The sequence below is a fragment of the Colletotrichum fructicola genome, assembly GCF_000319635.2.
Source record: "Colletotrichum fructicola Nara gc5 chromosome Unknown KSG_Nara_v1_contig04, whole genome shotgun sequence".
Taxonomy (NCBI): Eukaryota; Fungi; Ascomycota; class Sordariomycetes; order Glomerellales; family Glomerellaceae; genus Colletotrichum; species Colletotrichum fructicola.
The window spans coordinates 4,389,030-4,402,835 of NW_027094054.1; the positions used below are offsets into that span (position 1 = coordinate 4,389,030).

General features: G+C 55.0%; 2 protein-coding genes across 2 annotated transcripts; one reads left to right on the plus strand and one right to left on the minus strand.

The window, feature by feature from the left end:
• Positions 1 to 6,001: 6,001 nt before the first annotated feature.
• On the plus strand, positions 6,002 to 8,825 carry CGGC5_v008020 (putative phosphoketolase; the record flags this gene model as incomplete). The annotated part of the gene is made up of 4 exons (XM_032027330.2): positions 6,002 to 7,517; positions 7,567 to 8,473; positions 8,631 to 8,648; positions 8,813 to 8,825. The coding sequence occupies 4 exons, from the start codon at positions 6,002 to 6,004 to the stop codon at positions 8,823 to 8,825; spliced, it is 2,454 nt and encodes an 817-aa protein (XP_031876261.2).
• A 411-nt stretch (positions 8,826 to 9,236) lies between these two features.
• On the minus strand, positions 9,237 to 10,034 carry rap-1 (Ras-related protein Rap-1; the record flags this gene model as incomplete). The annotated part of the gene is made up of 1 exon (XM_032027331.1): positions 9,237 to 10,034. The coding sequence occupies one exon, from the start codon at positions 10,032 to 10,034 to the stop codon at positions 9,237 to 9,239; it is 798 nt and encodes a 265-aa protein (XP_031876260.1).
• Positions 10,035 to 13,806: the final 3,772 nt, after the last annotated feature.

The window sequence follows — 13,806 nt, forward strand, 5'->3', positions numbered from 1 at the left end:
TAAAGATAATCTAAAATAATAAAGAACTTTAACTATGAACAACTAATTATAATACTTTATATATTATTTAAACTACCTTAACGCTTTTTATAATCCTTAAGATTTTTAAAAGTATTATTTAAATATTAGTATTTTAAGAGTAGTTTATAGAATATTATCAAAATATATAATTATAGTAATATTAATAATAGTAGTATAATTTAGTAGCTAAGTATACTTCTAAATAAGGGAATAACTAAGGCGTAGTTAAATCTATAGCCTCGTATTAGTTAGATCTATAAATATCTAAATTAATTAAGGTACTTAAGTTAATTAAGGGGTATAAACTTACTTAATTAGGCGTAGTAATAGCCTCCTTTTAGTTAAATTTACTTAGAAGGGTTGGTAAATATTTGCACTTGCGGCAGCGCTGACTTAGTATGGCAACTACAAAACAGCACCTAGGGATTTAGATTCAATACTGAGAGCAAAACATTATCCGGCACGTACTGCATACCCATTGTAAAGAGCAATCATGGGTATGTTGAAGCAGGACTTTTATACCCTTTCCCTCCCGTCTTTCTGGCCTGGAACTTCATCTCGCCAGGCTAATTCAGGATGGATCATTTCGAATGTAGCGAGCAACGAAGAGCTGTAAACATGAAACATACTGTGAATGGACGCTGTCCCTGGCCCGAACACCCCCAGAGACGCGGATGACTTAAGAACAACCAAACCGCCCCCAACATCAAATATCACACCACGAGACCAACTCCAAAAATAACCTCCATTCCCCCCTCCTCCTCTCTGTCGGAATTACTTGCCGGCCTCAGTGCCGAAGTGCGTCCACAGATCTAGCCCCCAAACCCAAGGACCAGGTATCAGATCACCGAGGGTTACTTAGTAACACCGTCTTCGGCACTACTTTCCGGTGCAAGATTCAGGCCAGGACACCTGCGAGATCAAGTTGAATGCTAGACTAGACTGCAAGATCAAGCAACGGGCTCCCATCTGCGAGATTCAGCTGGTCTCCCACTGCAAGATCGGATCAACTCTACACCCAGAGTTAAATGCTGAAGACTAGTCAACCTGCGAGATCCGACTGCGGGGGCGTTGGTCGCAGGGCAGAAGGAACTGCGCTACAAGTGATCGTCACATCCAAGCACGTAGGATTTCAGCCGGTCGAGGTCATGGTCTGATCTCGAGATGAGGCGTATGTCAGTCCGGGTTTCTGGGACGTTAGGATGTGCGGGGTTTGGGGGCGCCTACGACGAGACGAGACGAGTCAGAATGGCGCAAACGGCTCAGCTTTAGTGCACTGGCTGTCTGTTGAGAAACAACAGTCACATCCAAAGACAGCAATTTGGGTTAAATGGTATGTATTTGGGCGAAATAAATCATAACTCCTTGGTGCTGATGTCAAGTCTGCTTGTGACGCGCCCTCGAGACACCGCTTGTACGTGTGCGTTTCCACCATGTGCGACATGAAATCCCCCGTAATCCTTCCAAATATTGTACAGATGTGTCCGTTTATTGTGCAATTTCTCATTCTTCGTTCTTCAGTAGTCTCTCGTCGCACCACCCTGGTCGTCGTCCCCGTCGTTGATGGGGATGGGCGGGGGAGGTTGCGGGGTCTGAGGCTTGTGGCTTGGGTAGGATGCCATGTCGTATTTGGGTCTGTGGCAATATCATATCATATCAGCGCTGAGCTGTCATTTCTCACGGTCCGTCGTGAGGGCCATACCTGATTTTTAGATGATGATCGCTGATGTGATAGCCGCAGGAGGCAAGAGCGGGAGAAAGTTCTGTCGTCCGTCTTCTGGAGGAAAGGGGACAGTGGCATGGGAAAGCTTATATGTCCATCAGATAGCATCGAATAGTTGGAGATCGGTAGAGGAGAACATTGATCGGCGGGGGCGTGACGTCAGGCCACCATGATGCGGGAGTGCGACGATTTTTGGGACCAATCTAAATGGAGCACAGCCGTGGCTCGGACGGCTCATGAGGGTGCTCGCTGCTTGTCACGCGGCATTGTGCCTCCGGATAAATGGATGGGGTTTGATAGTTCCTTAGTGTGATAGTTCACGAAGGTTGAGAAGGTGTGGCTCATGTGTTTGTCGGACGAAGTTTGCGGATGAGGCACGCGGATGGTGGGACACGGTTCCAGGGGTAGCAAATCTCGCATGGAGGGAAGCTATTGATCTGTCAGTTCGGGACCAAACCATAGAAGTTGGTTTGTCTCTAGGTATGTAGCCGTGGAAGTGACCATGCTGAGGTTGACACCGAGAGGCTTTAGCCGCCTAGGATCACCGTTGTTGGTATTGGCGGGGTAAGAAGCGAAAGCTCCGGATTGCTCAGCGCTGAGAGTTCAAGTTCACGATTTGCTGCGGTTTCCCGCGCCTACCATTCGTTTGAGGCTATTGCTCGGTTGTTTCGCAGTTTCCGCAGGCAAGTGTATGCTGCAACCCGCTTGCTTGTCGGTGGCCTCCAGTTCGGCCGAACAACTGAGCGAAGGCGTCCAACCTCCGAAGCACCAGTCCCCTGAACGCTGGCTTGGAATCGTTAGCTCCCGCTTGCTGACGGCTGATCCCCCGCCAACCCCGCCACGAGCTCTGGGAACCCCTGGCCGCTTCGGGCCCGTACTTGGCGACCCGCATGCGAAATGCTTGCGGCACAGCTGCCCAGAATGCATTCCTCAGAACATCGAATTCTGAAACTCCACCGCCGAAAGGCTTCTGGAGAAGGTCCTTTGTCCGACAGACCCGAGCGAACCGGAAGCTCTTGTGCTCCGAGAATGCGAAATGCGTGAAATGACCGGTTTTCGCAACATCTGCGGGGGACCGGATGGTGTCAGCCGTTGGCTTGGACGAAAATGCCAACGGGATCAGACAGCTTAGTGCGCAATGGGCGATGAATGATTCGGATGACAGTCGAGAATCCACATCCGTGCCATGGGAGGTCGTAAAGCAATGCTATGAGGAGGCCTCGAAGATGGCAGCCCAAAAATTGCAGTCGTCGAAGGGCTTCTCTGATTGTTGTTGCTCTCATTGTCCCTCGTGGACCCTTATCCAGCAGCCCTGCGGCGTGATGCAACCGCACCACATCCTGCCCGTTGCTTGTGTTGGCAAGATGGATTCCTTCCAAGCGGCCTCCATCTTTGTATTTTATCATTTGTGACCTGTACGCTTTCCTGCCCTCATGCAGCTGTTTCGAGCGGCAAGAAGGCCAAATAGGGAGGCCCCAATTTCGTCCAATCCTTCAACGAGCAACCGTGGTCAGACAGCAAGCCGAACGCAGCGTCCTCCTCGCCTGGAGAGCTTCCTGTCGTTTTGGACTGTTTCGCCAAGGCCGTTACCCCTCTGTGGGCGATGTCTTACACAATGACTGGCTTGGCGAGCGTTGCGGTTTTCTGCATTCATTCTCCACGGTTGTTCCAGGGATTATGATAGTCTTGTCGCCGACACCAGGAGAGGAATGGACGAAAGAGCCGTGGGCATAGGAACGACGGTGAGGGAGGGAAAAGGGAGACTCGCAGAACTTCCGTAAAGTACAATTTTTGAATCTCGATTCAGGCCACCAGCTTTGACTGGCTCCAAGCTCCAAGCTCTCCGTCGTGTCGGGGCTGGGGTCCTAGCTTCCGCTCGTAAAATGCATGGTGGGGTGATGTCTGCAGGATTGACACTCGGCGGGGTCTGTGGAAAGCTGTCAGGGTGAGCAGGGGCGCCACTGCAGGCTGCCAGGTTTAGGGCAGACGAGTGGAGGCAGCTGTACCATGATCTGCGTGCAGGCACACGATCCAGACTGCCTTTGGAATCAGCTGCTTTTGAATTTGGGCGAGGAGCCGGCCGGCTTCCGCTGGTGCTGTTGTCTGTCGTCCGCAACAGGCCGGCCGCCAGCAGGTACACGACTGAGGCAGACCGGCGTGGTTTTGGCCCATTTGGCATAGCTTTCGGGGCATAGCCAAGACACCTCTTTGGAGCGGGCGGGACATTGCCGCGTGCCTTGTCTTTGCTTGGTTGGCATCGAGAACGAGATGGGGTGGTCGACCGTTGGCTGATCGATGCCCTGGTCTGCCATCCTTGCTCGAGGACGGACAAGGACCTTGTTTTGACATTCATCTTGTCATCTCCAGCTCCGCTCGGCTATCATTGATGGCAGTATTGCGGATGGCGATGCTTGTTGGTGGTGGATGATGCCCAACACTGAATCAGTGGCCTGCTGTAGTCTGGTATCTGCTGGGGGAACGCAGCAGCAGACCACAGGTTGGATAAACGGACCGAGATGGCAAAACGGCAGGTCTTGGCTCTGGAAGACGCGAGGCAACGGAGGCTCTGTGTGCGGCGAGGGAAGAGAATTCTGCTGTTTTCTCGGCAGGACGAGGCCACAGTGCTGTGATGGTAGGGAGACATTTTGCCGAGGCCATTTGCTTCAATGCCACGCCAAGGGCGGAATCGCATCTGGCGATTTCCCGTAGTCTTGGAAGCTGACCATCTCATTCCCGACGATCAGGTAGTGAGACCATTCGGCGAAGACGATGGAGGTTAGGGTGTCGAACGGGAAAGGCCATTTCCTAGCGTCTGGGTGCGGCAGGGTTGGGATTGGCCTTGGCTGGTTGTTGGTGTAACGAAGCAGCTACGAGACGGTGAGCCCGAACAGAGCCTCCCGAGAAGGTGATGTGCGTGCATGAGGATAGCAATGGCCTCACAGAAGACATAGAAGGAACTCGCTGTCACAGGAAGGTCCGGCCCCGTCACGGATCTTGAGGAAGGCCCGATGCCTCACCCGTCACTGCCTGAGGTAAGTGCACCTTCCTTGAGTTCCTGCCTCCTCCAGCCATGTCTCACTGCCCAGCTCTTTCCCTCTCGCAGTTGAGACTTTTACGTATCCATGGGCAGCCCAGCCGGTCCGGACGAGCAGTTGCCCGGACCGTCTCACCTGGCCGTCTCCTCGCTCTCACCTTGCCCGGCGCGTTCACCGTCCACCGCTCACCGTCCAGCACCGTAAAGGCCCTAGCGTCGCCGTAACGGCCAGGCACCCCCAACACAACACCCGCTTCATCCGACCACGACAGGCTGCCCCCGATGCACGCAACACGGCAGAGAGTCTATCAAAACAGCACTTCTCCATCTAGAGAAAACGAATGGGCAAGAAGGACAAGTGCAATGACGCGGTCAAGAAGCAAAAGTCAGCTGCGTGGGGCGTAAGGTGACGTCGGCTACATGTCGGTGGGCGCCATGGCCGCAGTCGAGTCGCTTTCAGAAAATCAGACCACCTTTTTTCCCTCTGCCTCCCCACGCAGAACCACCCAGAGATCAACCTTCAACAGCCAAAGATATGCACCGAAAACCCAAAAATTCCTCAGCTCACCTGCAGTTGCACCTGGTCACCTCTCCAGAAACCCCGGCCCCGGCCTGTCATAGGCACTTTCCGGAGTGCCCAGAAAATGCTACCACCTCCAGCACCACCGGCACCACTTCCATCCACGACTCCAGGATTGCAATGGGCCATGTCACCACGTCCATGGACCACCCCCACGTTGCCAACCCGTTGGACTCTCTCTCCAGGCCCAACGACACGTTCCAGAAACGCTCGAATGCCCGTCTCGATGGCTACGTACCTGTCCCGTACTTTCGTAAACCCCTTGCTCGCCTCTCCTGTCTCCAACGTCTGCAACCTTCGCCTGCCACCCTGGTCAGGTCCGTCAACATCGGCTGATAGCTCCCGGACCTGCGTTGCGCTGCTTGCCGCCTGCTTCCCACCCGAGATCAGCACCATGAGTGTAAGCATCAGTTCCAAACCTGGGCTGAGCTGCCAACCCGCCAACGGCTTCTGGGCAAAGCGGCCGCAACTCGTCCACGTCCTTGTCTCTCCTCCGGCATCTTGACCTTTGATCAAGAGGTATAAAGACCAAGCCCTCTCAATCCACGTCCTTCTTCTTGCCTCTTTTCCAATCCACCACCTCTAAGGCATCTTGGCCTGAACATACACTCTTCTACACCATCACTTACACACCACCTCCACAATGACAGACACGGAGGTCGAGTCCATCAGCCCGTATGGCCCAGCCCGGTCAACCGTCAAGGGCGAGCCTCTTTCTCAGGAGGAGATTGAGAAGTACAATGACTTCTGGAAGGCTAGCTTGTACCTGTCTCTGGGTATGATCTACCTAAAGGAGAACCCTCTCCTTAAGGAGCCCCTCAAGATTGAGCACTTGAAGCTGAGGTTACTCGGCCACTTCGGTTCTGCTCCGGGCCAGATCTTCACCTGGATGCACTTCAACCGCCTCATCAAGAAGTACGATCTCGATTCCATCTTCATCTCCGGCCCCGGCCACGGCGCTCCGGCCGTTCTCTCCCAGTCCTACCTCGAGGGTGTCTACTCCGAGGTCTACCCCGAAAAGTCGGAAGACGAGGAGGGCATGCAGAAGTTCTTCAAGTCCTTCTCATTCCCCGGCGGCATTGGCTCTCATGCTACCCCGGAGACCCCAGGCTCCATCCACGAGGGTGGAGAGCTCGGCTACTCCGTTTCCCACGCCTTTGGCGCCGTCTACGATCACCCCGACCTCATCGCTCTGACCATGGTCGGCGACGGTGAGGCTGAGACCGGTCCCCTGGCCACTGCCTGGCACAGCACAAAGTTCCTCAACCCCATTGTCGACGGGGCTGTTCTCCCCGTTCTGCATCTCAATGGCTACAAGATCAACAACCCCACCATCCTGGCCAGAATTTCACACAAGGAGCTCGAAAACCTGTTCCTCGGCTACGGCTGGCAGCCATACTTCGTCGAGGGTGACGATGTCAACACCATGCACCAGGCCATGGCCGCCACTCTGGAGCACTGCGTTCTCGAGATTCGCAAGTACCAGAAGCAGGCCCGCGATTCCGGCAAGGCCTTCCGCCCCAAGTGGCCCTTGATCGTGCTCCGCAGCCCCAAGGGCTGGACCGGTCCCCGCAAAATTGACAACAACTACATGGAGGGTTACTGGAGAGCCCATCAGGTTCCTATCCCCAACGTCGCTTCCAACCCTGAGCACCTCCAGATCTTGGAGAAGTGGATGCGCAGCTACGAGCCTGAGCGCATCTTCAAGGATGGCAAGATCTCCGACGAGCTCAAGGCCCTCTGCCCCACAGGCCAGCGCCGTATGAGTGCCAACCCTGTTGCCAACGGAGGAGTTCTCAGGAAGCCGCTGAAGCTTCCCGACTTCAAGAACTACTCCATCAAGGTCGACAAGGCCGGTGCCACCAACGCTGCTAGCATGAATAACATGGCTACTTACCTTAAGGATGTTATCGCTCTCAATCAGACCAGTTTCCGTCTCTTCGGCCCTGACGAGACCGAGTCCAACAAGCTTGGAAAGGTCTATGAGGCTGGCCAGAAGGTCTGGATGGGCGAGTACTTTGAGGAAGATGCCAACGGCGGCAACCTTGCTCCTGAGGGTCGTGTTATGGAGATGCTTTCCGAGCACACCTGCGAGGGTTGGCTCGAGGGCTACATCCTGACTGGCCGTCACGGTCTGCTCAACAGCTACGAGCCATTCAGTAAGTCTTTGCCCCATAGAATTCAACAACAACATACTGACTCTTGCAGTTCACGTCATCGACTCCATGGTCAACCAGCACTGTAAGTGGATCGAGAAGGCTCTCGAGGTCGAATGGCGCAACAAGATCGCCTCCCTCAACATCCTCCTGACCGCCGTCGTTTGGCGCCAGGACCACAACGGCTTCACCCACCAGGATCCAGGTTTCCTCGACGTCGTTGCCAACAAGAGCCCCGAGGTCGTTCGCATCTACCTTCCTCCCGACGGCAACTGCCTCCTGTCCACCATGGACCACTGTCTCGCCTCATCCAACTATGTCAACGTCATCGTTGCCGACAAGCAGGAGCATTTGCAATATCTTTCCATGGAGAAGGCCGTCGAGCACTGCACCAAGGGCATCGGAATCTGGCCCCATTTCTCCACCGACCAAGGCGAAGAACCCGATCTCGTCATGGCCTCTTGCGGAGACATCTCGACCCACGAGTCCCTCGCCGCCATCGACCTGCTCCTCCAGCACTTCCCCGAGCTCAAGATCCGCTGCGTCAACTGCGTCGACCTCTTCAAGCTCATCTCCCACGAGGACCATCCCCACGGCCTCACCAACGCCGAGTGGGTCTCGCTCTTCACCGACGACAAGCCCGTCATCTTCAACTTCCACTCCTACCCCTGGCTCGTCCACCGCCTCACCTACAAGCGCCCCGGATCCATCAATATGCACGTCCGCGGCTACAAGGAGAAGGGCAACATCGACACGCCCCTCGAGCTCGCCATTCGCAACCAGACGGACCGCTTCTCCCTCGCCATGGACGCCATCGACCGCATGCCCCATCTGCACAACCGAGGCTCCGCCGCCCGCGAGACGCTGCGCAACCAGCAGATCGCCGCTCGCAACGAGGCCTTCGAGACGGGCATGGACCCCCCGTTCCTCAAGGACTGGCAGTGGTCTCACAACGGCCTGTGGGAGAAGACTGTTTCTAGAATCGCCAACTAGACTGGTCGTCACATAGACTCGGAAGGACAAGCACGCACGTATAGAGTAGATGAGAGAGATGATTCACGCGGGTTTTCATGATTTTGGCGTTGGGACGGGTTCATTTGAGGCTCTGGATTGAAGGTCGACGCGGTTGGTGATGTACGTGCTCCAAACACATTCATACAGTTCTGTTAGATAACCCTGCACACATTTTCAATACATATACCATGGACAGCAGCATGCAGCAAGCACAGTGACAACAACTCTTGTAAAAAGTGATCTCTTGTCTTCGTACAGCCCAAAACTAACGGGACCAAAAACAGACCTGGTATCTAAGCAAAGCCACGATTACAAGAAATGCTATGAGTGAACGAGAAAAAGGAAAAGGTTTCTGAATGCAGCGTTAGAGCGCGCTCGCGCGCTCGAGAGGGGGGCGAAATGAAAAACGACTCCAGACGCCTTGATGTCTGTACAAACTCTCGCAACTAAAGCACAGACGGGGAACATGGCTGCAAAGCTGCATGCCAGACGCACGTTTGCATGCGTTGCGTTCATCTGAAGAGACGAACCTCCGTTACCCCGCAAAAAAAGAACAGCTCGAACGCAAGGAATCTCAAAAGAAGTTGCCACCCGTCCCCCCTTTTTCGTACAACGTGGGCGTATCGTGATAATCGTTCCTCTACCTTAGAATGCAGCGCTCCAACCACCATGCTCGTCGGCCCGAGACCACCGGCGACCGCGCGGCGCTCACCAACATCTCAACTTCCTCCATATCGACGGTCCCTTGATCTTGCCACCCTCCAAGTTCGGGCCCCGTACGCCCGGGCCGCGCTTCTCGTTCTCGCTGCCCGCGGGCAGGGGGCTCAGCGGCTTCGTCATGCCCCGGCGATCCATCTCCATGTTCTCGTGGACGCCCGTCTCGGCCATCCGCCTCGCCTCCACGACCCTCCGGACAATCAGCGCAAACGTCTCCTCAATGTTGACCTCGAGCCGCGCGCTCGTCTCCATGAATCCGCAGCCCCTCCTCCTGGCCCAGTCCAGTCCGACGGCGGCGGGCACCGCGCGGGATTCTTGCAAATCGCACTTGTTTCCGGCAACGATCTTGACGGGCGGGACGGTCTTAGCGCCGGGCGCCGCGGTGACGGTGTCGCGGTACGACGAGGGGGAGATGCCCGCGCGCTTGGCGCGGTCGGCGTTGTCGAGGCGTGTCTCAGCCTCCATGTCAATGAGGTCGTTGAAGTACTGCAGAGCATCGAGAGAGTCGCGGGCCGTGATATCGTAGACGAGCAGGAAGGCGTCGGCGCCGAGGTTGGAGGACGCCCACATGCCGCGGTACTCCTCTTGGCCGGCGGTATCTGTGAGGGAGAGGTGGTAGTTTTGGCCGTCGATCTTGCGGGTGATGGAGTACGAGTCCTCGATCGTGGGGTCGTATTCGGAGGTCCATTGGGAGCGCACGAGGCGGAGGGTTATGGAGGACTTTCCACAACCGCCATCGCCGCAGATTGTGATCGAGATTGGTATCGGGGGTTGTTGAGAGATTGACATTTTGGAGAATGTGGTTTTCCGGGGAAAGAGAGTTCCCGGCAGAAAATTAAAGGTTTTGTCGTTACTTGTTCGGGCGCGTGTAGCAGGTTTGCAACAGTTCGATGCGTCGATCGCGGCGGGTCTTTCTTTGTGTGTTTGGAGGTGTCGCTGGTGTCGCAGGGCTGAACGTTGCGAGACAAAGGAGCCCCAAGAAATCAAGCTTTCGCGAGAAAGACTGAAAAAGGTTTGGGGAAGCAAGACGCGGCAGACGCCAGGTATTAGACAAGAAAAAGAGCTTGGTGTCTTTTTTCGAGGGCGGGCTAGGTAAATCGGACGGCCGGGCTATGGTAGTCTTAGCTTCGTTTCGGCTCTCAGACCGCGCGCGCGAGCGGTTCGACCGTTTTCCTTGCTTCTTTCAGCTAGGAAGCGTGAGAAGGGAGTGGAAGAAAATCAGCGCGGCGTCTGGATGCTGGACGAATTGGGCTTCGTTTGTTTGGAGGGGTGATTTTCCCTTTTGTTGGCGTTGCGGTGGGGGAAGGGAAACAAATATCTGGGCGTGCGTCTGTGTGGCGCCTAGCTGTGATGCTGTCGGGGGTGGTTGTGGTTTGGCGCCGGGAGTTGGGGATTGTCCGTATTACACTGGATACGACGATTGTGATGATGCGGGCAGCGTTCGTGCGGGCGTCGATCTGCTTGCTTTTCGTCACGAAACGGGACGTTCAGGTTTGTCGGTTTGTGAGGTTGATGCAGCGCAATGCGGTCGACAGGTGACAGTTGTTGTTGCGGTGGTGGTGGTGGTGGTGGTGGTGGGAGTGCCTCCAGGTAAGGTATGTCGCCAGCCTGTGAGATGCAGGTGCGGGCAGATTGCGGGAATCTGAGGTATGACGAAGGGTGCTGTTGGTTGCGCAAGATAGCGGGCGATTGCTAGTGGGCAGGTGGACTTGGGCTAAGGCAGGCCGGCGCAGGGAAGGAGGGGGGATGCGCTTGCTTTTTGATCCCGTATGTCGGTCGGTGGTGCTGACTGCGGACCGGCTCCTTCTATTTTGGTCGTTGGGTAGGTTGCGTGTTGCGTTGCGTTGCGTTGCTCTTCGGTTCGATGCGGCGAACTTGAGTGATGGATTGTCCGAGGTTTGGGGGCGGGAAGGCAAAAAAGCAATAAAAAGAAAAGGGTCAATACTGCGGTTCCCGGTCGAGAAAGGCAGGCGCAGACGTCAACGCAGGAAGACAAGGAGCAAGGTAAAAATAAGAACAACACGACAGAGGCAAGGAGGGTGCAGGTGCAAAAGCAATGCTGGACCAAACAATGCGCAGAAGCTGCCCTTTTTGCAAGTCCTTCGTCCGTGTGTTGGATGCTCGAGCGCAAGAAAGCACCCCGTTCTGTTATCGGGATGAAGCCGGTCAATCCAAGTATCCCCAGCTCCTGCTTGTGTTTGGCTGCGACTCGGACTGCTGCGCGGCTCTGTCTCGGCGCTGGGAGGGGACCGTTTGTGGAGGGAGGGGCGAAGCTTCAGGAGGAGAGCTCCTTGCTTGCTTCGGCGGTCCTTTCTGCTGCAGTTCCGACGAGATGGACTGGCTTGGCTGGGGTTTGTGTCCAAGTACTGATAAAGCTTGGTAGCGTTGCAGGTAGTGAGTGTTGTGTTGTGTTGTGGACAGATGCAGATGTCGACACGGCCCCGCGCTGTTTGTGTGTGGTTGTGACTGATAGCTGTGCAAGATGTCGGGATCGCTGTTTGAAAAAAATGTTCATCAACAGATATGACGAAGGGGCGACTTCATGTATGAAAATCCTTGGTGGATGCACAAGCAGACGTGCAAATTTGCAGTGCCCTGTGCTGTTCTTTGCCCCTTTCTTCCCGTGTACAAACTTTCGTATACTCGTCTGGCAATAATTCGACTCATCAATTTTTTTTTTCTTCCTCGCTCCTGTGCTTCCAATGTTTCCACCAGGCAGAATGGGGGGGAGATGGCTTCTTTGCTGTTTCTGGAGATGTCGTCCCGAGACTTCAGGGTGTTGCTGCGTGCGCTCGGCCGGGATCGTGTCGGTGCGCAAAGTGGTGCAGACTGGGGGGTTTAATGAGATTGGGACCGATTCAGTTGATTACATGTGTTTGGGTATGGATCAAAGAGCGCAGCAGAGTCAGAGCCCAGAGCCTCCTACCTGTTTTGACCGCCCGATATCGAGAAATGAGGCGTGGGTAGTGGATCTATGTGCAATTCAATATCTGCAGCAAAAAGAAAGCCTCCAGGGACTGGGGGTGAACTCTGTCGGTGAAGGAAGAGAAAGCAAGAAGCAACAGAGACATCTTCATCCCCTTTTTTGCACTTCTAGTTGCAGACTTTCGTTCCTCTCAATCCCAGCCCCCCTTCTTCAAACTCAACAACTCGGATGAATGGTTGCAAAGTCGAGAGAAACCTTGTCGCTTACGTGCAGTCCTATGTGGATGGATCATTGTTAGCTCAACTGTATTATCACTCGCAGCCACCTTTATTTTTTCGGCCCAAAAACCGCCACGCCGCTCCTAGTTCATTCGCTCGCTGGCCCAAGGCCCAATGCAAACTGCTCTCCCCAGCCTGCCCGTTTGCTGCTTGGAGTCGTTGGTGGCCCGTCCCTGAACGCGGCAGGTGATCGTCCCTCAGGGCCCAGGAACCAGGCACCGCACGAGGGAAAACAAACAAAACCGTTGATGATTTTCTCCCGAGGCGTTTAGCTCGCTGAAACCTTGCGATCCTTCTTAGGCATGGCGCTGGTTGGCTATTGATGCCTTACAGCAACGTCGCTATCGTGCGATTTTCCGCAAATCAAGTTGCTTGGAGTTTTGAGCCTGGTCATGGATGTCCATTGTTCGACCCTCCCCAGAATCTGTCATTCACGCAGAACAAGCATATCTCGTCCCCTCGGCCGATGTCTCGCAATCCCACCACAAAAATGCAACAAGCTCCGACGAATCGATGCTGCAGGGCTGCATGCAGGGAGACGAACACCACCACCGACCTTCCCCCCAACGTGGCGTAGGCCCAGGAGGCAAAGGAAACCTGCGAGTTCCGGTATGACGGAAACTTGATGACGCTTTTGCTGTCGCATCGTCTTGGCCTCGATTCCCCGGCTCCATGGCAGATGGACATGCGTGTTTGCCCATTTCGAGACGCTTCCCTCTCCTCTTCTAGTATCTTCTGTGCCTGGTTCCTGAACTCCCGTGCCGTGTACCACGTGTGCCACCAGGATGCAAAGTGCTGCACACCCAATCATGCGAAATCGTGTGTCGGTTTGTCGACGGCGGTCCCTGTACGCCACCGCGTCAATGGTACAGCTCGAAGTCGGCCCGCTAGCTTCCTCCTTGGTCTGCTTGCGCGACGGATTGCACCGAGTCGCGGCAGTCAGGCACGCGCATCCGCGGGAAAGCGGCTGCATGCAAGTCCTCAGGGCCCCGTCGCGCAGCTTAGATGCAGCCCTGCTGCGTGCATGCATCAGGTCCGTCGACGATGTTTGCTCACAGTCCAATTGCCTCGGTTGCACATCAACAGCGTGGTCAGCACACTCCATGACGATGTGCCTGTTTCAAGCCTTTGTCAGATGCCACGCCACCTGCATTGATCACACTTATGCCCGGCACTTCGTCCCTACTCCAAGGGTCTCCAGCTCGTGGCAATCCGTGAAACATTCCCCGTGATATCTAAAACTCATGTCGTCTGTCAATTGCAGGTTCATGCTCCATCGCCGCACCGGGCGCCACCCCTTCGAGAAGCAGGCAAATGCCGGCGGTGATTTGCCATGCGGAGCCATCTCCGGTTTAAT